The following is a 23,611-nucleotide window of genomic DNA, read 5'->3' as shown; positions in this document are numbered from 1 at the left end:
GGTATGGTTATGTATATATATACATATTTTAAGGCATCTAGTTTTAACCTCTTCTCAAGATTCAAGGAGAAGATAAAAATAAATCTGTTTTTCAAATCATGTAGTGTTTGAGTTGTTGGACTTGGCAGCATGATTATGTCCTCTAATTGGCCTTTGGGAGACATTTCTTAGATAGAAGATCTGTTGGGTTTCAAGGGATTATCTTCTCTTTATGTGTTTTCTTTTTCTCTGTGATGTAGAGTAGCATGAGTACATCAGGATTATTCTGCTTGAAGTTAATTATTTTTCCATTTCTTCCCTTTGTGAAGTGTTGAAAGAGAATCTTACACTTAGAGTGCCTCATACAGTTGTAATATGTCAAATAGCTGTTTTTTATTTTCAACTCCCTTTTTAAAATTAAATGGTATTTTCTGCTTTTTAGGATTTGGTCTGTAGCACAATGAATCATTGAAAAATTGTAGTTTGAATTTTTTTTTTTCCTGGTGCGGGCACAGAAAATTGAATACAGCAGTTTATTATTAGAATGCAAGAAGTTCACAAATTATTCTAAAATCAAGATGTGAGTAGGTGGATAAATATGTAAAATCCTTGCAATTATTGTGCTTTCCAGACTGCATGGTGGGACTTGTATTATTTATATTCTGTCACACATCTATTACCTATTAACTGTGATGAGCTATGAGCTCCAGATTAAGGTTTGAGCCAGTGTGCTTTTCCATATGAGATCATTTTAGTTCCAAAATAACCTTCATTCTCTTCCTGCTGTTCCTGATGCTGCTAATGAGCAGAGCTTGTGTTAAATACCCCAAAGGCAGTTAAAACCCCAGAATTTAATTGCTGGCAAGAAAAAAAAAATTGCTGAGAACATTTCTATTCCAAGCCCTGAATAGCCATTTAAAATCACCCAAGTAATGTTTACATAGCTCCTTCAGGATAAATATTTTGTAGTGGGCTGTTGATTTGGTCTCTAAAAGGCTTTGGGGTTTGCTCAGGTTGTCTTTGCTCGTGAATAACTGAATTTACTTCTGAATAACTTCTTTGCTCCTTTTCAAACACTGAAACTTCATTGGAGAAAGTGGGAATAAGTGCAGAAGTTTGGGAATGTGGGCATGTGTCTGACTGTTGACTGGGCTATGGTTATATCTAAATAAATGTTTACCCCAGTTGTTGCCAAGACTATGAATTGGGACCAAGAGAAGACAGGATGTTTTCTCCTCATTTTCCTCAGAATTAGGAGCAGTTTGGTAGTGCCCAATGTCCTCTGTTTTCTCCTTCCCATAACTAAATGTGCTGGTTTGAAGCAAACCAGTGGGAAAAATGAACCCCAAACAAATACCTCGAGAGAGATTCCAGGCTGGAGTTACAATTTAATAGAAATTTTACAGTAAATGCAATGATACAGAAAAACTGGCTTACACCCACCAAGTCAGAGCACAGCCTGGCACCCTGTTAGCCAGGGTGAGGGTGGTGGTTGTAGCCCAATTTAGCAATGGTTGCAGTCCTGTTGAATTGATGGTTGCTGTCTTGTTGAAAGCAGTGACTCCTGTGGAAGGTCTGTTCCTTCTCTGGATCTGTCTTTGCCTTTGCCTGAGGTTGGACTAATCCAAACAGTCTTTCCTAATGTACCTCCCATGTGTACCACACTGATTTTATCTCCATCTGTGGTGTCCAAGGATTCTGACTGGATAGAACCAGCTCAGCTGATGGAGCCTCAGGTGTTGACCAACCAGGCGGCCTTTGCTAAATGCAGCTCTCAATTTTTGAAGGTGTCCCTCCCCCAAATGCCTTAAAGGTGGTTTGGAATGCGTTCAGTGTCTGGGACTATGGCGATGCCTTGGAGATTTAGACCTTGATCTGTGCCACCTCTGCCAGGACCTGCTCTGGTGTCCTCCTGGGCTTTTGCTGCGATGCCTCTTCCTGCACAGTGAGGTGTTTCTTCTCTTTGGAGAGTGGCTGTGCCTTCCAGCAGAGCTGCTCCAGCTCCCCCTGTCCTGCACCACCGCAGATCTGAGGGGTTTATCCTGGTCTCTGCACCCTCTCCTGCGGTGGTCAGGAGACAGGATTTGTTCCAGCTTCTCATCTTCCCCCTCCTCACTAGATTCCACATCATCCACGTCTTCTTGCAGAGCACTGACACGAGGCTCGAGCTGCTCAGCTCCTTCCAGAAGGCACCGTTTCTGCAGCCGAGGCAGGATGATATCACATACACGTTCCTTGTGGAGTAGCTCATCAATAAATTCATCCACGTGCATCAGCTCAAACTCCCCATTTCTGTTCTGAAATGTTATTTTCTGATAGTCATTGTACAGTGGTTCCAGGTACTTGTAGCAGTTGAGGGCAGTGCCTGTCAGTCTCATGTACATTGCTCCAAGCATTCGGACGTACTTGAAGTGCTCGCTCTTGATGAACTCCACAATGATGTCCTTCTCAGGCTGGATCTGCAGCATCTTCAGCGTCAGGCACAAGAAGGGTGTGGGTTTAATGGTCCCTCCGTAGACACCCCCCACATACTGCAGCTCCACAGCCTTGTCCACCACCCTCTCAGCTGTGAGGCCAAAACACTCCTCCTTCCAGTACCTGCACTGGTGGATTCTCCTGCGGATGATCTCCTCCAGCAGATGCTGCGGGTTGGTGCTGTGGATGCTGAGCGCATCCTTCACCGTGAGGTTGGCCATGGTGGGTGCTGGACAGCCCTGAGTGCAGCTCCTAACTCAGCTCCTTTCCGTGGGACAATGTGCCTCCCTCTGCCTCCTCCTCCTCAGGCACTGTCTGCACCGATCTGCTCTTGGGTTTCCTTTCCTGAGCAGGGTTACTGCTGCCAGCTTAGGCTGTCCTGGCTCAGCGATGGTTTGTGTGGATGCAGTGCCTGTGGCTTTGTTTCCTTTTCCCTCTGGCTTGGCTCGTTTGAAAGTAAACCAGCAGGAGAAATGGTGGTCAGGGTGGTGGCTGCAGTCCTGTTGAAGTGATGGTTGTGCTCTTGTTGAAAACAGTGACTCCTGTGGAAGGTCTGTTCCTCCTCTGGATCAGTCCAGTGGTGGTGTTTCAAGTCCTCAAGATGCCCATCTTATATATGGTCAGATTCAGGCACGAGTGTTAAGTACCACCCCCAAGGTAGTGAATTTCACAATGGGATGATGTAATCCTATAAGTCACAGGATATTTTGGGGAGTCCCCGATGGCCGAGGTCGTTAGAGCTGCCCACTGGGGCCATTGAGCCGTGATGGCCCATTGGCAGAGATGACCCCTCGGGCTGGGTGTGGCTATCACAGCTGAGTCAGTTTGTGAGGACAAAGCAGCACTGCCCTGCCGCAGGGTTTGCCTCTTTCCCTTATCAACATGAGACTGCAGCCTGGCGGCTCAGCTGTGCCCTGGGAGGTGCTGCAAATGATTCCCATAAAGAGTTTATCAGGAATAATGCAGTGGGGGTGGAAGTTATAGTTTTGTTACACCCCACGTTGTAACCCAGCACACGAAAAAATAAATTAAGTGCAAAGAGTGGAAATAGAAGTGACAAGACTACCCAATGGAGGCTTTAGCAGCTCTGTTGGCAGAAAACCCTGAGCAGTGGCAATGCACACAAGATCTGCTGTGTGGGCTTTGCCCCGCACTGGGGTCACCCCTGGGCTGCCCAGACCTGGGGAGCTGCTGAGCAGGGCTGGCCCTGGTGACACTTCCCACTGCCTGGCAGCTGTGTCCAGCCAAGCCACAGCTTCACCAGGCTGAGGAAGGCAGGCTGTGAGGGTATCACTTACACCCCATTTCACCATTTGCTTCAGGGGTGTTGGCAGAGCAGAGTTGAGGGCTGCTGGGGGATAATGATGATGGTTTGATGGCTGAAATGATGAAGAAACTGTCAATCCCTCACTCCAGTCGCCCTTTCTGCCTGACATGGAGCTCCCACAACAGTGGTGCACACAGGATTTGCCCTGCTCCTGCCCAAGCAAGAGCTTCAAACAATGCTACAAATTCTGCTTTCTTTGGACAATATTTCTATTATATTAACTTGCACGGGGAAAATTTTTGCTTGTTGTGTTCTTAGTAAATGCAACTTGGAAGGACTTTTACCTTAAGAGGAGGAAAGTTATTGGCTTTTCAGCCTGGAGCAGAGAAGGATCAGGGATACTTCAGTGTGGCATTTCAGTGTCTTCAGGGCACTTACAAAAAGGAGGGGATGGAACTTTTTATGGGGACATAATGACAGAACAAGGGGCAATGGTTTTAAAGTGAAGAAAAGGAGGTTTAGATCAGATGTTAAGAAGAAATTCTTTATTGTGAGGGTGTTGGGACACTGGCACAGATTGCTCAGAAAGCTGCTGCCACTGAAACTGCAGGAAAAACAAAAACCCTCCAACAACATTTTTAATGTTAGTCAAGGCACTACTTTATTCTCTGGCCAGGATGTTGTTCTGCCCAGGATGTATCACAGAAATTATTTCATCCACACATAGCCCGGGTGTGCAGAGAGAATCCTCCCATGACACATGGTCTGTACTAGATTTTTCAGATATTTTATACAGTCAAAATACACAGAAATGTATTGGGTCTGTGTTCATTGTCACAAAGTTGAACAAACCCCCAGTATTCAGTTTTCCTTTGGATCTGAATCTCCTCGCCTCTGATGTTAATTAGATTTTTCATTCTTCAATTTTCCAAACAGTCCTTTCAGACCAGATGTCTTCACCCTTGCTGGAGGTGACATCTGGGGTAAATGTTTTTAGATAGCCACTGATGTCCTGCTGATGTTCTGCTGATAGCTCTTTATCTTTTGGGTTACTCCCAGTCTTTTGAGATGTTTAGCTCATCAGACCTCACCCGGTAGAACAATGCCCTGGAAAGAAACTTAAAACTCTTTTTCCCGGGGTAAAGACAAAGAAAACCTTTGACTGAAGTTATACAAAGTTTTTAAACTGGTGTATTTTCCAACACTGTGGGTGCCCTGAAAATGTCCAAGGCCAGGCTGGATGGAGCTCTGAGCAATCTGGTCCTAGTGAGTGGCATCCCTGCCCATGGCAGGGTGGGTGGAAATGGATGATATCTTATGCCACTTCCAACCTAAACCATTCTATGATTCCACGACTTTAAATCTTACAAGATACATCAAAGCTTTCCTTTATAATTTTTTCTGGTTTTCTAAATTTATAAGCTCCTTTCACCCAGTACTGAAACGTGGCTGAATCCTTTCTATGGAATGCAGCTGGAGTTTAAACAAAAGGCATCCATTTGTTGGTATCTGCTACTGCATCTCTGTTTGAAATTTGATTTTGCACCTGAATAAATTATTGATGCCATTTGATAGCTTAAGAACCTCATAAAGAAAGTGTAAAGGAATAGTTTATCACCACTTTATTTACAATTTCATTTACATAATGATTTAAGATAAATAAGTATCTGTAAATCAAAATATGTCTAATCATCACTTTTGTTGTATTTCCCCTTGTGCCTTTCCCATCTTTTAGCTGGAGGACAGGAAAGGATTTTAGTTTCTCCTGACAGTGCATTTTTTCTTTAAGGACAGGTAAATGGAAAAAAAATCAAAACCAATACCCAGGACAAAGTGCTGGATGTAATAGCTCTGATCCAGGAAAATGTCTTCATTCAGAAAAGGATTTTAACTGTATTTTAACTTTATCATCAGCTTCAGTGAGAAAGAAGTAGGTGCGTGTTTCCAGAATAAAAAATCAGCTTTGAACAATTTGCATACTTAGTCCTTCTCCCCAGGAGGGACAGAAGGTCTGAGTTCCTTGATGAAGGAGAACAATAAATATGCAGATCCAGTCCAGCAACCTCTTCAATCCTTTCAGGAGACCTGGTAAAATAGACAGATCAAATAGTAGGGGAAATCTCGGTGTGTATCTCACATCACTGGTTCTTCGAAATGCACAGTGATTGAAGCAAAGTGAAACCAGTAAATGTAAGGACAGGATGGCAAAACTGGAGCAAGAATTTGGAAAAAAAAGTTTGAAAAAGTGTCACCGAAAAGATGAGAAAAACAAAAACCCTCCAACAACATTTTTAATGTTAGAGAGCCAAGGCACTACTTTATTCTCTGCATGTTGTTCTGGCCAGGATGTACCACAGAAATCATCTCATCCACACATAGCCCGGGTGTGCAGAGACAGTCATTCCATGACACATGGCTTTTACTAGATTCTATAGATACTTTATACAGTCAAAATACATAGCTCTGATGGTAATTATACATAGCTCTGATGTTAATTAGTTTTTTTCATTGTCCAGTTTTACTATCTATCCTTTCTGGACCAGATATCTTTCACCCTTGCTGGAGGTGATGTCTGGGGTAGATGTTTTTAGATAGTCACTGATGTCCCGCTGATGTTCTGCTGATAGCTCTTTATCTTTTGGGTTACTCCCAGTCTTTTGATATGTTTAGCTCATCAGACCTCACCTGGCAGAACAATGCCCTGGAAAGAAAGTTTAAAATTCCTTTTCCAGGGTAAAGACAAACAAAACCTTTTGACTGAAGTTATAAAAAAATTTTAAACTGGTGTATTTTCCAACAAAAGTAATAAATGTTTCATTACCTTAAATTCTAAAAGGAGTTTAATCAATAATGGGAAAGGTACCAAAATTTTCTGTATCTCAGTATTGATTTTAATGTTATATTTATCCTTTCAAAGGCACTAGCAGGTCATTACTGAATTAGATAGAAGAGCCCTGAGAAAAGCTGAGGACTTTTATCACCTTCAAAAGCTACATGTTTTTCACTCAAGATCACAGTGTCTATTTATTTTTGGAAAATCATTAGTTCCACGTAGTATGTAAGGGAGAACAGTCCTGGCTGTCAGACAACAAGCCTGATGCTTCTATTGCTGTCTGTGAGGGTTCATACATCATCCTTTATGTTTGAAAAGAAGATTAATTTTCTATCCTAACAAATAATTCATTAATTTACTTTGGCTTTTCAGTTAATCATTACCCAGCACTGCACCATTAGCAGATTTGTGACCATCTTTATTACAATTTTATGTAAAACCCATGGCATTTACATGTTGGACTTTGTATAAATAAACTCTGGACTAACCAGAGACTCTGTAAAAGAAAACAAATACCATCTCAATGGCTAAAAATTTGCCCCTCCCCTGAGGAAACCTGACCACCTCTGCATTTTTGTGTGTTCTCAGGGCTTGGACTGTCCACTCCTGGGTTTCCCACATGAACCTCCAGCCTAAGGACAGTGTCCAGCTCTGTTGTAGCAGCAGTAGCCAAAATTCCTGTTGTGTAATGTTTATATTACAACTTATCTGTATTAGTTTGCCAGCCAGCCCTCTGTTTAATTACAGTTCAAATTTAAATTCTTTAAAAAAAGAAAGAAAAATCTCTGTCCCTTTTTCTCTTTCAGTATCTCGTTTTAGTGCCCTCTCTGTGTTATGAGAACTTTTCTTAGCCCTTATTCTTCTATTGCTTCATGAGGAAGACAATATTGCGTTTGAATATTAAACATACAGTAGGACATAAAGAACAAGGAAATCCCCAAATTAAGCCTTCTATCTCGTTACGCTCTACAACTTCATTTCAGTTTTTGCCCTAATAGCTTTCTGACATCATGATAAACTGCTCCAGATAACCCTTTTCCCTCAACAGAGATTAAATGATTGTGTTGGGGCAAAAACCAGGAATTGTTTAGGGAATGATAAATTAAAACCTTGACAGTTCACAATAAATTTCTTAGAGATGCTGACTCTGTGAACGAGATTAAGGGGACTGTGCTGGGAAGGACTGACACCTAACTCTGCTTGGCTGTTCCTGGTGAGCCTCCAGCAAGTGGCTCCACCTGGATCCTGTGAATAAAGAAAGACTAAACTGGCTAAATTAATTCTCTCTTATTTTGGGGAGTTGTGAAGATCAGAAAAAAGAAAATTAAAAAAAAAAAGCCCCAACCTCCCAAAACCCTGTCCCCATTGGTTCCTTTTAGCACGTGAAAATGATTGGGATGTTAAAAATAGCATGGTATCTATAATTCATTCAGTTGTTTTATTTCAGGTTTTGGTGCCCCAGTTAATAGATGGGGTGCTCAGGCTTTCTTTAAAAAAAAAAAATTCAAACTTTCCCTGCAGATAGGGAATTTTTGACAAGGGTTTTGTGCTGAGTGTCTGCTTTAATAATTCTGTGAGCTGCAGTAAAAGAGAGTTACAGTGAACCTGAAACTCAGCCCCAGCATCTTTTATATTCTTCCAGTGTCTAATGTCTGTAATTTACATATAATCTGCTCAGAAGATTTTTTTCTCTTTGTGAAAAAAATGCTTCTTTTGCTCTTTTAATCAAACAACTGTTTGCTGCATCTTACATGATTGACAGCTTTTGCTAGACAAAGTGGGGAAAATATAATTTGTACAATTTCATTCCTTCTCAATTTTGAAAGATGTGATTATTACTGTTGATCTTTTCTAAAGATTATAGCTCTTCAGGTAGAGGGCTTTAAACAGTAATTATTCCTGTCAAGAAGAAAGGGAGAATAAATGGACTTGTAGGTATTTGCTATTTACTTTGATGATACTCAGCCTTGCTCTAAATGTCTTGTCATTATGTTTACAAGACAAAATAACCTCTGTGTTTTGACACCAAGCTTTGCTGCCTTCCTTAATGTACACAGTCCAAGCTGTCAAAACAAGTGACAAATAGATTGAAAAGGAAGCACTGAAACCTGTAAGAAGATGTGGACAAAAACCTTTTTCTTATTGAAAAGAAAACTAAGAACATGCACCAGAGACTTTTTCCATTAATACTCTTCTGTGATTTTCCATTATTGCAAAGGTGCTTTAGTGCTGAAAATCATAACTTGCAATAATATTGGAGCTGATTTATTCAATACTTTCCTGTCAAGTAAAATTGGCTTCTATAAATAAAAAGACCTGCATGTTCCAGGCTAATACCTTTTTACTCTGTGTTGTAATCTTTGTAACTGCAACAGCTCAGATATTCCAGGAATGCACACAGAACACTGAATGCTGGATACTGTGCTTATTGCATTCTCATATATTCCTGTAAAGTATGTTAAGAGTTGTCACACATCCAAATCAACACTGGGCAGCTCTCAGTAAATGTTTTGCTTGTGTTATGCAGATCTAAGCTTTTTCAGGCAGAATTACATGAATATCCTAAATTCTGATATCTTCAGATAACATGAAACAAAATACTATTAAAGTGAGATTGCTGTTTTATTTAGCCCGAGGCTCTAATTTGGGGTAAAGCATTACCTCTGAGTAATACAGAGGTCATACCTGTGGCAAACTGGATTCTTGCAGAAGTTTTGGAGGAAGGCAGATTTTTTATTTCCCTCTGTAGCTTGGTTTTGAAACCGTCTTGTGCCTTACCCTGAGAATTTTTACTGAAATCAATTTTGTGCAGGAGGCTCTGTTTCAGTGTGAAAAATGCCACTGCAGGCTTGATGCTGCAGACATGATTTCTTGTGAGCATAAATTCATGCACTAATAAAGTAATAGTTCAGTTGGGGCTGCTTTACCCAGGGTCAGTTCCAGCAACTCCACAGTTGTTTTTGGCTGAGTTGATGCTTATCCAGTGTGGGGAAAACTCAGTTTGAATGGACTGAAGGCAAACATCTTTTACCTTGCTCTTCTGTATTTATTAAGACTTTCCATTTACCTATTTTAATTTCATGGAAACTGGTAAGGACCACATAATACATATTTTGTCTGTCCACAACCAGCAAGGCATTTTTTATCTGTCCATAGGGAAGGTTACAATTTTTTTTACCTCAGTACATTAATACTGTTAATCTCTGTTTGTTTGTTATTTTGATGTAGCAAAGGACGTTTTCCCTAATTTTTAAGGCTTGTATAACCTCTATTGAACCTTTTATTTAATCAGTTAACACATGCAAATCATAAGGAGTTGTACTTCAGTGATCCTTGTGGGTCTGTCCCTTCCAACTCAGGATATTCTATGATTCTGTAACTCTATAAAGTAGTTAATACACATTATATTGGCGTTCATTAAAGCAGATTTTTCTAATAGCATCTAGAAGTTGATGCAAGTGTTTTTATGAACATGAACTATGACTTGTTCACAATTATTTCCTTCAGCAGCTGCCCAATAACTCGTTCTGAGATGAAGATTGTACAGTATTTTGCTTTATGGGACTGATCTGGAAAGCAGTGAAGGTGTTTTCTGGCAGGGTGCCCAATGTCATCATGGGGGTGACACCTGGAGTGTGACAGGCTCAGGTTCAGCTCCTGGTGTGTGACACTGGGCCAGTGCAGTGCTTGTTCCCGTGGTTCCAGTGTTTGTTCCCCTTCCAGGAACTCTGCTGCTGGCAGAGGATATTGTGGGAAAGTGTTGGCTTCAATGCTGCCCTCTTGAAGGTCAGCTGCTCAACTGCTCAAAAATAGCTTCCTTCACTTGTTTTGTAAGGAAAGTAACTCAAAAAAATCTCATTATCCCAGCTCAGGATTAATGGAGCTGTTTGATGAGTCTGGTTGGGATAAAGAGAAGGAAAAGTTTTCCAAGCATTCCTTTGGCTTATGGCTTATCTCAGCTTTACCAAGAGATGCAGCAGCACAGCACTGACCTCCAGGGAAGGATGCTGAGCATGTTTGTGCTTGGTGATTTCACTGCATCTAGCAAAGGACTGATGATATCAGCAGATTTGCTCAGCACAGGGGCTGTGGCATGTGGATCTTCATGAAGCTCAGTCAAACTCACCACTAAGCCCCTAGAAAGACAAGACATCACCCTGAGAGCCCCATCCCTCCGATGTCTGTGAATCTAAATTTATTCCATGCAATGATCAAGATGCAGAATGTCATATTCCAGAAATTGAATCTTGTAATGTCTGGTTTGGTCAGGATTTGGAATGGAAAGCCTTAGCTGAGTGGCAGGCTTGGCGTTACAAGCAAATGTTGGCAACTGCCTTAGCATTGCCCAGGTGTGGCTCACAGATTGATGCCCACTGCAGTCTCAGATGCTGAGAACACAAACACTAGAGAGAATAAACACCAGAAGTCAGTTCCCAGAAGGCAAAATGTTGGTTTCTCTGCAGTTAGAACTGCACAAGAATTTAAGGAGTGCAGTTGCTGTATCCTCTTTTACCTGACTTTTAGGCTGTTACACAAACATTGCAATGATCAACTGCTCATCAGGTTTCTCTAGGCACTTCATACCACCTTTTAACTTATTTTCCAAGCCATTCTGGTTTTTAGGATGTAGGATAAAGTGTCTGGGCACAGGTAGAAATGCTGATTGGTTTTAGACACCTTCAGAAGCTGGGGGGATGCTGCAGAGCAGATTGTGTGATTTCATCTCTGGGGCTTCAATAGCTTCAATTCCTTTAAATTACTTTATCCATGTAGATCTCTGGACTCTTGCAAACCCTTTCCAACTCAAGAAATCTTTTAGTAATAGTTACTTAGGTCCTGCAGCTCACTGTGGACACTGACATGTCAGTGGAAATAGTTCACAACTGTACCAGGGGATGTTTTGACTGGGTATTAGGAGGCATTTCTTTACTGAAAGGGTGTTCAAAACCTGGGACAGGCTTCCTGGAGAGAGGTGGTGGATCCCCCAGGGCTGTCAGTGTTTCAGAGGCATTTGGACAATGCCCAAAACAAGGTGCTTTAACCTGGGCAGCTCTGAAGTGGCCAATTCAATGTATGCAAGTGATCAGCCCCTATGGGACCAGCTACAAGCTACCAGCAACCTGGATTATTTTATATTTGGGTACACACACACCTACACTTCCAAACATCCTGCTAGCAGGGCAGGTAAACACCAGGTAAAACTATCAATATGTTTCTATCAGATGAGAAGAAAACCAGAACAGATATGAGTACCCAGCTTGTGGTTCATGTCACAGATACTCCCTTTGTCACTTTTCTTTGCTAAATAAGTGATTCAAGTGCAGTGGAACAACACCACAGCAAATGCAAAACTCTGTAAATTGGAAGGTGAGAAACAATAGAAAAAATTACCTAGGAGAGGCCTGTGCATCACACCAATGTAAACTGAGAGTAGTTCATATTGGTTTTGATTTCAAAATCTGTCAGGGATGATAAAACTGATGGATGCAGAGCAGGTTTTAACTGCTCCCATGCCCACAGAGATGGAGCTCTTGCCTCCTCCTCCTCCCATTTCTCATCCTGGGAGGAACAGGACACTGGTTCAGGTCTCAAGTAATAGTTGTTCTTTGCAGGGAATGGCTGAAATCTTAGAAAAGGGCTTTGAGATTAACCTGTCAGAAATCCTACTGCAGTATGGGAATAAATGTGACCTGAAGACTAAGAAGTTCATTTTAAAGGAATATTGGGTTTTACCAGCATCTTCTCCTGTCAAAGCTGATGAGCAAAACTAAATCATATGGATTTAGTGGTACTCATGCACCTTTCAGAGTTAGTGCAGCACATCAGGCAGTCTTACCTTTATTAAAAAAAAAAAATCAAAAAGGAAAAAGAAAAAAAAGCAATAAGGTTTTTGCTGAAGGTGTGACATTTAAAGCCTTAGTCTAGATTATATCTCTCCCTACAGCACACGAAGGGGCTTAATCTGCTGCAGACTCTTCATTCCTGGTATTTGAAATGGTGACACACTGAACATACTACATCTTGGTAGAAGGTTTATGTAGGTGCATTCCTGAGAAAAATCCCTGAGCTAATCAACTGCATTGTGCTGTGCACCCCCTCAGGCAGGAAAGAAAAGAGGAAATTGGACTGTTTAATTGCTATTTATTCATTACAAAATAATATTGAAAGTACCCACTTATCAGTGTTTTATCTGATCTTTTTTCATTGCTTTTGGGAAGAGTTAGAGGGCAATAAGGGCACTGTTGCCACAGTGACAATAAAGGCACACATGCTCACTATGACCTCACTCTTCTCACACCTGCATAATGAATATTATAATGAAAATAGCAACTGGCTGTCGTTCCTCACAAATTCTGCCAGTCAACTCTTAATCTGCGCTGTTTCAAAAGGGGTAATTCAGATTGGCTGCCCCAAAATCAGAGACAGAGAAGCAGATGCTCTGAGGTGACCAAGACCATGAGAGGAGCCCATGTTTGAGGGTGCTGGGATTTCTGAATCCTAATGGAACAGCACAAGCATCAACCTCTTCCCATAAGAAAGTGGCATGGCAGGTGTATCAAACACATCTACATAACACGTCTGTGTCACAAGGCAGTGACCTGCAGGAGCCCAGAGAGGCCTTTGCCTGCAACTGGCAAAGGCAGGTGGAAAAATGTGAAAAAGAGCACAACCTTGTAACAATCTGAACATCTGCAGAAGTTAGAAAAACCCAGACAAGACAAAATTTATCTTTGGAAGACAGTAAGTTATTCCTCTGGATATGGAACAGGTCCTCATTTGTCAGGGCAGAGAATTTCTTTCAAAATAGTTTATTTTCTAGAACTGTTTTGATGTCAGAATTTGCAAGCTAGAAAAAGAGCGAAGTGGTTATCTTTCACTTCCAGTTTTAAGGAACAGCTTTGAAAGCTACTGGGAAACATTTACACACTCTGCATTTATTGCTGTAATGAACTCGCTTTCATTTTTAAAGCCAAGTGGGAATTCCACGCACTTGGTGGTTTTTATAGCTCATGAAAACATCTGTATTTCCCTCCCTGGTGCACAGATGATTCGAGTCACAACCAGAATACTTAAGCAGTGTAGCCATATTTAGCATAACACTCTGCTATTACTCTGCTGCCATCAGTATGAGCCTCCCAGGATCCTCCTGGACAGCTGGGAGCACAGACACACAAACACATATCCAGCGAGGATTCCCTGGCATTCCACTTCATTCCCAGTGAGGGAGAGTTTATTTGGAGAGGGCACCAGGCCAGGGCAGTGCTCAGAGATCGATGAACTGGGTGACTGCAGTGAGTCTCAGCATTACCATTGATCCAGGCAGGTCAGAAAGACAAAAAGGCAGAGTGACCACAGCTTCTCAGCCCTGCACATCAAGAATACAGCTGGATTTGAAGTAGTCAGCCTCTCACGAGAGAGAACTGAATTCCTACTATTAATTTATTAGAAAACAACAGACACCACGACAGATATCAGAATTGCTAGGGCTTTGCACCTCAGCCTCACTGAAAGGGAAAAATCCAAAATTAATTAACTAGCAGCCTAAGGAAGAGCCAAGCAAGAAAGCACATTGATACAGTTAACTCATTCTTTTCTAGTATTAAATTCAGAGAGAATTTGAAGTTCTACATGAACAGTGGCTTTTGCACTGGGATAAATTCCATCAACTGCTATTCCAGATCAAGAAACATCTCAGAATGTTTCAATAACGGTTATTTTTCATTATATATTCTGACTGCACACAGCTGTTAAGCACGTAGAGTTGACTTTAAATGTTCATGGTTCATCTATTTGGATTTTTTCACTTCTAAGCATCTATTCCATTTACAGAAGTGTTGCTGGAGAGAAGGTGATGCTCCCTAGCTAAACATTCACACCAAGAACTGTTGGTAATTTGGAAAAATTTTGCTACCCATAAGAGAACCTCAGCCTCAAGCTGCCATTAAATATGCAGGGAGCCTCCTTGACCAAAGTAGGATATACTTCATCTTGGATTAGCAGTGAGAGGCAAGCAACCAGGAAAACATGACAGAACATTCAAAGGGCATCTTTAAATGTGGTATTTTGTAAGGCAAGTGAAATAGTGCTGTAGTGGTAAAAAAAAGGGATTTTGCTATCACTGTCTTGAATGGTGGGCCTCAGTTTTACTGTGATACACAGACTACTAGATCAATGTTGTGCATGCAAATCACTTATCAAATGATTGATTAAATAAAAAGCTAAGTCCAACTTAAAAATTTAAAAAACAAACCTATTTCAAATATCTCACTTCAGTGTGCAACACAAGGTATGTAAATTTTGCTGGCAGTAGTTGTTTTACTGGAGATAACAATTGTTACTACCAGCACTGGCTTGAGTTTCTTAAAAGGGCACCAGGATCAAGGCAGCCAGTCTGCTTCTCAGTTTCATTGAAAAGAACAGTAAAGCCTGCAGTAAGTTTCAAAATGACACCTATTTTTTTTTTTAAGATTTGCTTTATTGATCCATAAAGTACTTATCTAGTTCTTTCTGTGTGATACATCACTGACCTGAGGTGTCAGTGTTGTGAGGAAGAGTGTGAATGTACACACAGCTTGTTAACTACTCACTGCAGCTTTGAAATTTTCAAAGGCTGAAGGATGATGATCAGTAACAGCTTCATGCTCATACAGCATTACCAGTCAAAAAAAGAAAAAAAGAAAAAATGATGTCTGTTTGGCTTATGAACAATCAGTTTTGAGACAAACAGGGGCTGGGAGAAATTTAAAATCAGTTACCTGGAACAGCAACCAAGCCAAGAGGCTTCAGGGTGTGCAGTGATGAAAGACAGCCAAAGGCTCTTCACCACCACAGCTTTCACCACAAAGCAAAGCAAGGCATATACAGAAACCTAATTAGAAGGAAGGATTCACAAGCTGTCAAGGCACAAGTCCTTCTCTGCAAAGTTTTCTCAGACCCTGCTTACTCCCATCATCTGCCTAGAAAGTCTATTTTACTGTCACTGTCCCTGTCTTTGTGGGGTCAGAGGGCTCCTCCATGTGGATCACATGGATCTGGACTGCGGGAAAACACACCAGACACTCTCCAGCACACAGGGTATTGCCAAAAGCAACTTCTGCTTTACAAAGTCATTAGATTTAACTGCATAGCTCAAAAGTAGAGAGTAATCATTTCAGGTGAAATGAAATGTAATCCCCCAAGCCTGGAATGTGTGAGACTGGTTCACAACACTTTAGAACAATCCAGCAGAGCCACTGAGAGTTTGGGATGAATATTTGAGCTGTGACTATTCCATCATTGCAACCAATGACAGAATTTGGCATCAACTGTACAACACACTGTTGGGCTGTACCAGTCTGGAATCAGAATATCACATTCAAAACAATGAAAACCTCCCCCACTTAGCACTTTTTTTCCTAAAGTATTCCGTATTTTTCCTAAAAAGAAAATCATCCCCCACAAGCCTAAACTTCTTTTCCTAAAACACTTGCAAAAAAATAAGAAGCCTTTAGTCAACAGCAAACTGTGTTGCACATCTTTCATTCCCAGGCTTTCTGCTTTTTTTTTCCTAAAGCAGTAACAGAACTGTATTGACTTCATTTTCAAGAAAACCTTGCAAGAGAGCTTTTATTAACTTCAAGATAGAAAAAGGGACAATTAATTTTTATCTTCAAAATGGAACTTGCAAAAGCAGGAAATACGTGCAAGGTTGTAAGTCTTGTCTATCTGGAAAGAAATTACCTGCACAGTTGTTTTGTTTTTTTTCTTTACTCAATATATTATTGTTTTCTAGTGAGACAGAATATTTTCTGAAGCAGAATTGCACTCCTAAAAGAGGGTTTTATAGGTCTGGCCTGGTTTTACTGTCAAACTAGAACACATCACAAAAACAGACCCTCTAGCTAAAAATTAACAACGGCCCTTCTTGAACAACTTCACAAGATTTCCACAAAAAATCAGGGAACCCACTGAGTACAGAACACTTTGAGTCCAGCTGTTCAGACAAAATCAGGTACCAATCACCTCCTTCCAAAAAGTGCATTTATAACCAGAGATGGTGCAATAAAGAACACACAGCACTTACCTGTCACACCATAAACTATCCTGACTAGAAGCAGCAGCACTAAATTTCAGGAATACTTACCAGACCACAAGACAGACCAACTCTCAAAGAGCAACAGGTTTAAAGACATGGCTCACTGCTGTCAAAACCAAGTAATTCTGAGGAATAAATCAACAAATTTTATGCAATTCAGGCAGATTGTCCTCCTCATGACTTCAGGGAAACAACAAAAAAATGTTATAGTGTCTTCTGGCTCTGCGTGGTCTCCATTAGCACAATATCCTTTACAGATACTTTTAACTCTTGTATGTTTTTTTTTAAATCAAATGAGTTTAAACTGCGATGACTTCTGAAGTGAAAAAAAATCAAATGCTTAATTAAAATACAAACTTCTCCTGAAACTGTGATAATTTCAACTTAGCAAAAGGAATGCAAAATGAAATTCTTACCCATGTGTACTGCCTGGAGCTGCAGCAGGTCTGTCAGCCAGGAAGGCGCTGAAGGAGCAGAGCTGTGTGTGACAGAACCCAGCCAGGACTCAGCTCCAGAGCTCTCGAGGTTTCAGTTGTGGAGAGCTGATGCCAGCGAGGTGATGGAGAACACAGCCTGAGAAAGTGTCTGCAAGTGGATTTGTGCGTTTCCAACTCTCCACCCTCTCCCAGAGCAGTGCCTTTCCGAGAGGCTAAAGCAGGAGAGGGACTTCTGTGATCCACATTCTCTGCACTGCTGATAAGCAGGGATGCCCAACATCCAGGCTCCAGCCCAGAGGTGCCACAGCAGATAAAGCTACTTCAGTAACAACCTTCCATTCAAAGTAAGGCAGCAGTGCCAAGGTCAACTTCACACTCTGAACATGCTGTGTCCTGTTTCTGCACCAGAAGCTGCACATTGTCTAAACGGGACTCCTGTTTATCCACATCCATGGGAACAGGATTTGGACCCCAGTTCAACATTCAGCAAATGCCTAATGATCACCAAAATGAGAATGCCAAAAGTCCTGAAACAAACTTGTTATAGCTATAGGTTCAAGTGGGAGACCAGAAACAACCAGGCTATGAAGGCCAAAAAAAGCTTTTTATAGTACTTTTAAAATGCTTCCTACTACATACAAGAACAAATGCAGGATGTGATGTTTGCTTAGTTTTATTAATTTATTTTTGCAGGAATCTGCAACTTGGAGTATGCACTTTCTGGAGGTACCATGCATGCATAGCCTCTGAATGCTTTTATACAATTTCATCTCTTAGTAATAAGTTCATTCACAGCATACACAAATCTAGAATGTAGACACCATATATACAGGATTAAACAAGATCGTGTCTTCTTTTTTTAATGAAAAAATTTAACAGGGTTTCACACAGCAGGAAGTATGGATTAGATACACTGGTGCCACCATAAATAAATAAGTTTCAAGAACACAGTTTTTTAAAATTGATTTCAAAGGTACTGGAAATCCAGGATTATAATATTGCATTAACTCCATTGATTTCTGATTATTCCAAGAAAAATATTTGCATTTATGGACATAAACAACAATGAAAGCCCCAACTGAAGAAATGTGGCAAAAATCAGTCATGTCTGGGTCCATATAAGATTGACATTTTGAAACGAAAACAAATGCAGCTGCACATAGAGACAGAACTGACTGTGAGATGTGATATCTGTGCATGTCTTCCTTCCTTGTGGGATTTGGAGTCACTGCAGAACAGAGCACATCAATTCTGTGGTACCAAATTGGCTGTTGAATTGTTTATGTCCAACCATCCACTTCTCATCAGGATAGTCATGTTCACATTCTGGGGTACACACTGGATTTTAAAAAAAAGAACTATCATCCTGATGACAAGCTTGTTTTTAATATATTTAATATTCTCACATTCTTTTTTAAAACATTCTTTATTGGTTTTATTTTGTCCCCATTTCAACTCAAGTATTTCTATTTCCGTTTCAAGGGATTTTACAATCAATATTAAATGCAGAAGTATTTAGAAACTGAAGTGAAAGATGTATAGCTGGGAGAGATAAAGTAACTGAGAGAAAAGTTGGGTTTCTTTAAAAAAAAAGTGATTCAGTAGCATATCATAATCAGAAAGTACTGAGACCAGCTCTTTTAAGAATTATTACACCTTTTCACCACACCTCCCGTTTTTCAAGGGAAACACACACATACCACAGACACACAGATACACAATTCAATCTGATCTAAGACTACATTTTACAAAGTACTTCCTTTTGCTTGACTTCCCACCCCTTTCCTCTTCACCCAAATGAGACTAATAATTACATCAAATTAAAAGTAGATCCAAAGTTCAGGATTTCTTTTGGTTTACTATGTTCTGAATAATTTTCAACAAGCCCCACTCTAAATAAACTTTTAAAGAACTACAGTAGTATCCTATAATTAAAGGGAATTCATCTTAATAGCACAGTAAATATAAAATAAGCTTTATAAAATTTCAATGAACAGTGAGATCATTTTGAATAACTGAATGTCCAAGTCAGTTACAAACCCTACCAATCTAGTAGCACGTCTGAGGGAAAGCTCAGTCATTAAGGAAAAAAGAAAACACAAGTAGTGCATTAACTCAACACAACAGCATCAGCATCCCACCATTCTCTCACACACACACAAGTTTTATACAATACAGTGCATTTTGTATGCCAGCTGACATTAGGGTTTTATGTGCATTCAATAAATACTCCATAAACCAATCTTTTTGGTATAATCTACAATTCAGTTGGGGTTTGAATGGCATCACCTATTTTCAGAAGGAAAATGGATCTTCCAACAATTCAAAATACAATTACATTCTAACAAACTAGAAATATTCAAGCACCATGTCGAGTCTTTACTATGAATGTTTGAGTATGGGCATTTACAAGCAAAAGAATACAACAGAAGGGTGCAGTGGTTTTGTTCGTTTGTACAAGCAACAAATGAGAGTAATAGAAAAAACCAAGGAAAATCATTGGTACAAAGGACTTATTTTTTAATTTGGCGGCGCTCACTCACTATCCCAAAAAGTATCTTGCTGTGGTGGCAGCCCTCCTTTTCTTCCTCTGGTGAAGCTGGGACTAAGATTTGCAAGTCTCCATGAATGGTTATTGCAGTTCAGGGCATTTTTTGACTGAATGTATATTTCCACCCCGTCCTTCAAAAGTAGCATCTATTCTGTCTGATAAATGGCACAACTGTATTTTTGCATGACACCCCTACTCTCATTTACTGTCACTTCAGTTGCTATCTTTTGGTAATTCCAGCAAAAACAAATGCTTCTAGAACTTCACCAGAAGTACAAATGAACAGAAAATTGAAATAATACAATGGCAAAGGCATCAGGATAGAAAAGTCATGAAGTTACAGGTATTGTTTGGAGTCATTCATTAAACAGCTGATAACAGCAATGTTTCTGCTCATCTGTTTTCTCGTTCTCAGTTTTGTCTAACTGCCCACTGACATGCACAAAATTAATATCTGCCTTTTAATTTCAGTTGACAGTAGTTGACAGTAACTTTTTTACCACTTTTCACATGTGATGAGCTCTTCTCACAACAGTATAAATCATTAGGAAGGAAAGAACACTATCTCTGATGCCTTTGACTTTGTTTTGCTCATCAGTGGTGCACGCTGATTGCTGGAGATCTCTTAGCTTATTTAAAATTATCTTGAAGATTTAGTTAGTGCAAGAACATATTGAAAAATGCCAGATAAAATATTGGTTCCTCATCTGAGATCAACAGTTTGGTTCTTACTGTTGTCTTTATAAACTGTGGGGAGAGAAGACACCAGATTGAGCAATGCATTCATGATGAGTTTTTCTCCACCCACCCCTTGCAAATGATGCTTTATTTTAAATAAGGATTCAGACATATGATTGTTCTACCACAGCTTAACATGTTATCACACATCAAGTGAACTGTGGTAATTGACAATATGGATGTGGCTGCCATGAGCTAAGAACAGCTTCAAATGAAGTAGTTTAAAACTCTCACAGTAAAGTTAACTAGCAAATTTTGCTTTTCAAAGTCAATTACCATAACTCAGCTGAAGTGCTTGGCTGCATCTCTGAATTGTGATGAAGTTATACCATAAAAACTCAAATGCACTGTACCAGCCTCTGACCAGTACTCAGGAATACCCTACTCAGTCGCACAGCTGTGTCACAGAATCATTCAGCTGCCCAAACCCAAGTCTGATCTCACAAGTATCGAGTGCTTTATTCCAGCAGCCTGAAGCATTCAGACAGATTGAAAATCACCTTTAGAATACAGTGTATCATAGGCAGAAAAGTACCAGTAGGATTTTCAATTGCAAGTCTTGTGTTCTTTAACCTATGACAAATATTTCCTGACCAAAATAGAAAGAATGCAGTGTGTGATTTTTCAGAATCTGGCATCTGCTATTTTGTACAGGCTGGTTTATTAATAATGTGCAAATAAACCTTTACTGAAGAGCTGATTAATTATTTTTCAGCTAACTTTGATCTGGGGCACAAAGTACCTTCTGTGCTGTAAACATCATGAATTCTTCACAAATTGGAAGCTGAAAAGGCCTAAGGAACTGGGTACAAACTCTTCTCAAACACAACCATGGCTGAGCCCAAGTCTTCCAAATGGAATTTGGAGTAGCCTGTGTTGGGCATGTATCAGTGTGCTGCTGCACAGCACAGGCTCAGAAGGTTGTACAGAAAAGCATCCTTTGAGCTTGGAAACACGACGGCCCAATGAAAGCATGCAGCAGGATTTTCATCCGCAACGTGGTAGAATTCATTCTCGGTTTATTACCAGTGTTGACACAGCCAGGTGAGCACTGTACAAGCAAACGGGATTGTAAAAAATTACCTCTGATTACACTCTCTGTAACACTCACACAGTTCCTCATTTAGTCACCTCAGGTTACTATTTCAAACAGCAATTTTTTGTAGACATAAGTTACCCTGAAAAAAAGCAGCAATTACAAATACCCTTCTCCTTTTTTTTTTATACATTGCAAAATTTATCATTGCTTTTACCTGTCTTCTTTTTCAGTAGCTTACAATCTAGAAGCACAGGGAGCCTTTGTTTTCCAGCTAGCTGTGGCCAGGTTAAGTCAGCTCTGGCTCTTCAGTTTTTCTGGTTAAGTGTAACACTTCACACCATTACTAAGAGTCCTATAATTTTCTTTTAAAAAGCAGTAGTTTTGGGTTGGTTTTTTTTTTTAGAGCCACTAAGCAGTAACTATAACCACAGGAATAAACACCAGTAGTTATTTGCTTTCCTGCATACATTCTTCTCAAAATTAATCCTTTTACATTTCCAGGTTTCGTTTTCTGCTTTGCTCATTGCAATGGGAAGGAATTTAACCCTTAATTTATCTTCTAGTGCAGCAGAAGCAGAAACATCCTAACACGTTACTCCCACCCCTTGCAATATGATGATTGTTGACTGGCAAAGGCCGGGCAGATGGACTGAAAGGTTCCCCATGTTTCCTTCTCTTACAGCTGTTGGCTTGAGAGCCTGTGTTCAACCCAACGCAGCCCCTTCCTGAATTTCAGGTGTATCGTGGCATTTCACACTGTTCACAGCGATTTAGTGCTGGGTGATTTAGAAAGGTGCAGCTACCACAATTCCATGGGGCCCCTTCAAAGTCTTCATCTCTTGGCTGAGTCCGTGGAGTCTGTTTGGAGCTGTTTTGATGCTCTAAAGAAAAGCCAAAAGAAAACATCTTACTTCAGAAGAGGATAATAGCCAAGATCACAGTACTGGGTGGTCACCTAATTAAACAGTCTGTCTTAAAATGAACATGGAAACCTTTTCCCAAAGCACTTCTAGTTTAGTTTGTGAAATCTGAATATTTCAAGTATTTCACTTCTGTAAAGAGTCACTTAACCATAACACCTTAAAACCAAGAAGAGCACTCTCAACTGTTAGGTCACTGACACCACTAAAGGCTTAATAGCTTAAAACATACAAGTTTCTTACTGGCACTGCAGCACCATCCTGTTAAAGAAAGATTTCACAGGCTGACACACAGCAGTCTCTTTCCAAATTTTAAACTACAATAACCCTGCTTTACCTGAAGGGGAAAACTACTTCTAACTTAGTTCCTTCAAAAAGTCTGACAAAAGACATTTTCCTAGCATTTATTCAAGCTGAAAAAGAATTCAACATAAAAATAAAATGAAAGGTCTATTTCAAAACAAGATAATTCTTCCTCATGCCTTTGAAGCTGGGATATATGTATGTGAAGCAGCATTTAAGTCTGTTTTCATTCATAAAATCAGCATGTATGTAAATCACACATTAGGTCTTAACCCACAGAAACACTCAGTTTTCCATGTCTCTTGACACCACCAAAAGACCTCAGGTTATCTACTGGAAGTGAGGAATACTCCCAGGATGTGGGAACACAACATGCTCCAAAATGTCAATATTTATTAACATTAACACATACCTAGAAGGTAAAGATACCCATCTGCTAAACAAACATCTGTGAACTCATGTCTAACAAAGGCCTGCAATTTGTAATTGCACACAAAGTAACTTGCAGCTGCTGCCCTACCTGCTAGGAAATGCAGTAGACTGCTGATGACCTTAGTGCAAAGAGTACTTAAGTCTTCAGAGACAAACAAAGGAAATAAAAGCTAGCTCTTTGCTTAGATGCAAACACTCTCCAGCCCAGAAGCTGCACAGTCACATTTAGCAGTGCTTGACCTCAACAAATTCCTGTAAGCCGGGCAGTGTGGGCACTTGACTGCGTTCCACTGACTGGCCAGATGGCAGCACAGAGCACACCCTTGTCTGCCCACAGCCGTCTGGCTGCCCACACTTTCAACAGCTGAATATTAAAGAATATTTATTGTTTAAGAAAAAATAAAATTTTGATGCGTCCATGTAAAAATTCAAGCTCTGAATACAGCACACCAGCCCTAGAACTGATCTCTAATAAGCTGGCAAACAAAATCTGGAAAACTGGTTGTACAAATCCTTACAAGGCACTACCTTTCTAACTGCCAAACAAAATAACTTATTTCAT

General features: G+C 40.3%; 2 protein-coding genes and 1 pseudogene across 5 annotated transcripts in view; 1 reads left to right on the top strand and 2 right to left on the bottom strand.

Annotated features, from left to right (window-relative positions):
* GK (glycerol kinase) overlaps positions 1–8,888 on the top strand; it is a 53,942-nt gene extending 45,054 nt beyond the window's left edge. The window contains exon 20 of the mRNA XM_085049946.1: positions 7,143–8,888. Within this exon, the coding sequence (XP_084906072.1) occupies positions 7,143–7,177 (35 nt within the window). The 3' untranslated portion in view covers positions 7,178–8,888. The remainder of the gene's footprint in view (positions 1–7,142) is intronic.
* On the bottom strand, positions 1,356–3,530 carry LOC146444183 (pre-mRNA-splicing factor 38A pseudogene; annotated as a pseudogene).
* Positions 8,889–17,723: 8,835 nt separating the features above from the next.
* Positions 17,724–23,611, bottom strand: part of TAB3 (TGF-beta activated kinase 1 (MAP3K7) binding protein 3) — a 44,163-nt gene continuing 38,275 nt past the window's right edge. For all 4 annotated transcript variants that reach the window (XM_085049868.1, XM_085049882.1, XM_085049889.1 and 1 more), the window contains one exon: positions 17,724–22,275. In XM_085049868.1, coding sequence (XP_084905994.1) covers positions 22,127–22,275 — 149 coding nt within the window. In that variant the 3' untranslated portion in view covers positions 17,724–22,126. The remainder of the gene's footprint in view (positions 22,276–23,611) is intronic.

This window comes from Lichenostomus cassidix, chromosome 1 (genome assembly GCF_008360975.1).
Source record: "Lichenostomus cassidix isolate B80296 chromosome 1, HeHo_3.0, whole genome shotgun sequence".
Classification (NCBI taxonomy): domain Eukaryota; kingdom Metazoa; phylum Chordata; class Aves; order Passeriformes; family Meliphagidae; genus Lichenostomus; species Lichenostomus cassidix.
Note: the sequence above shows the minus strand (reverse complement) of the source record. Positions and strands in the feature narration are given on the sequence as shown.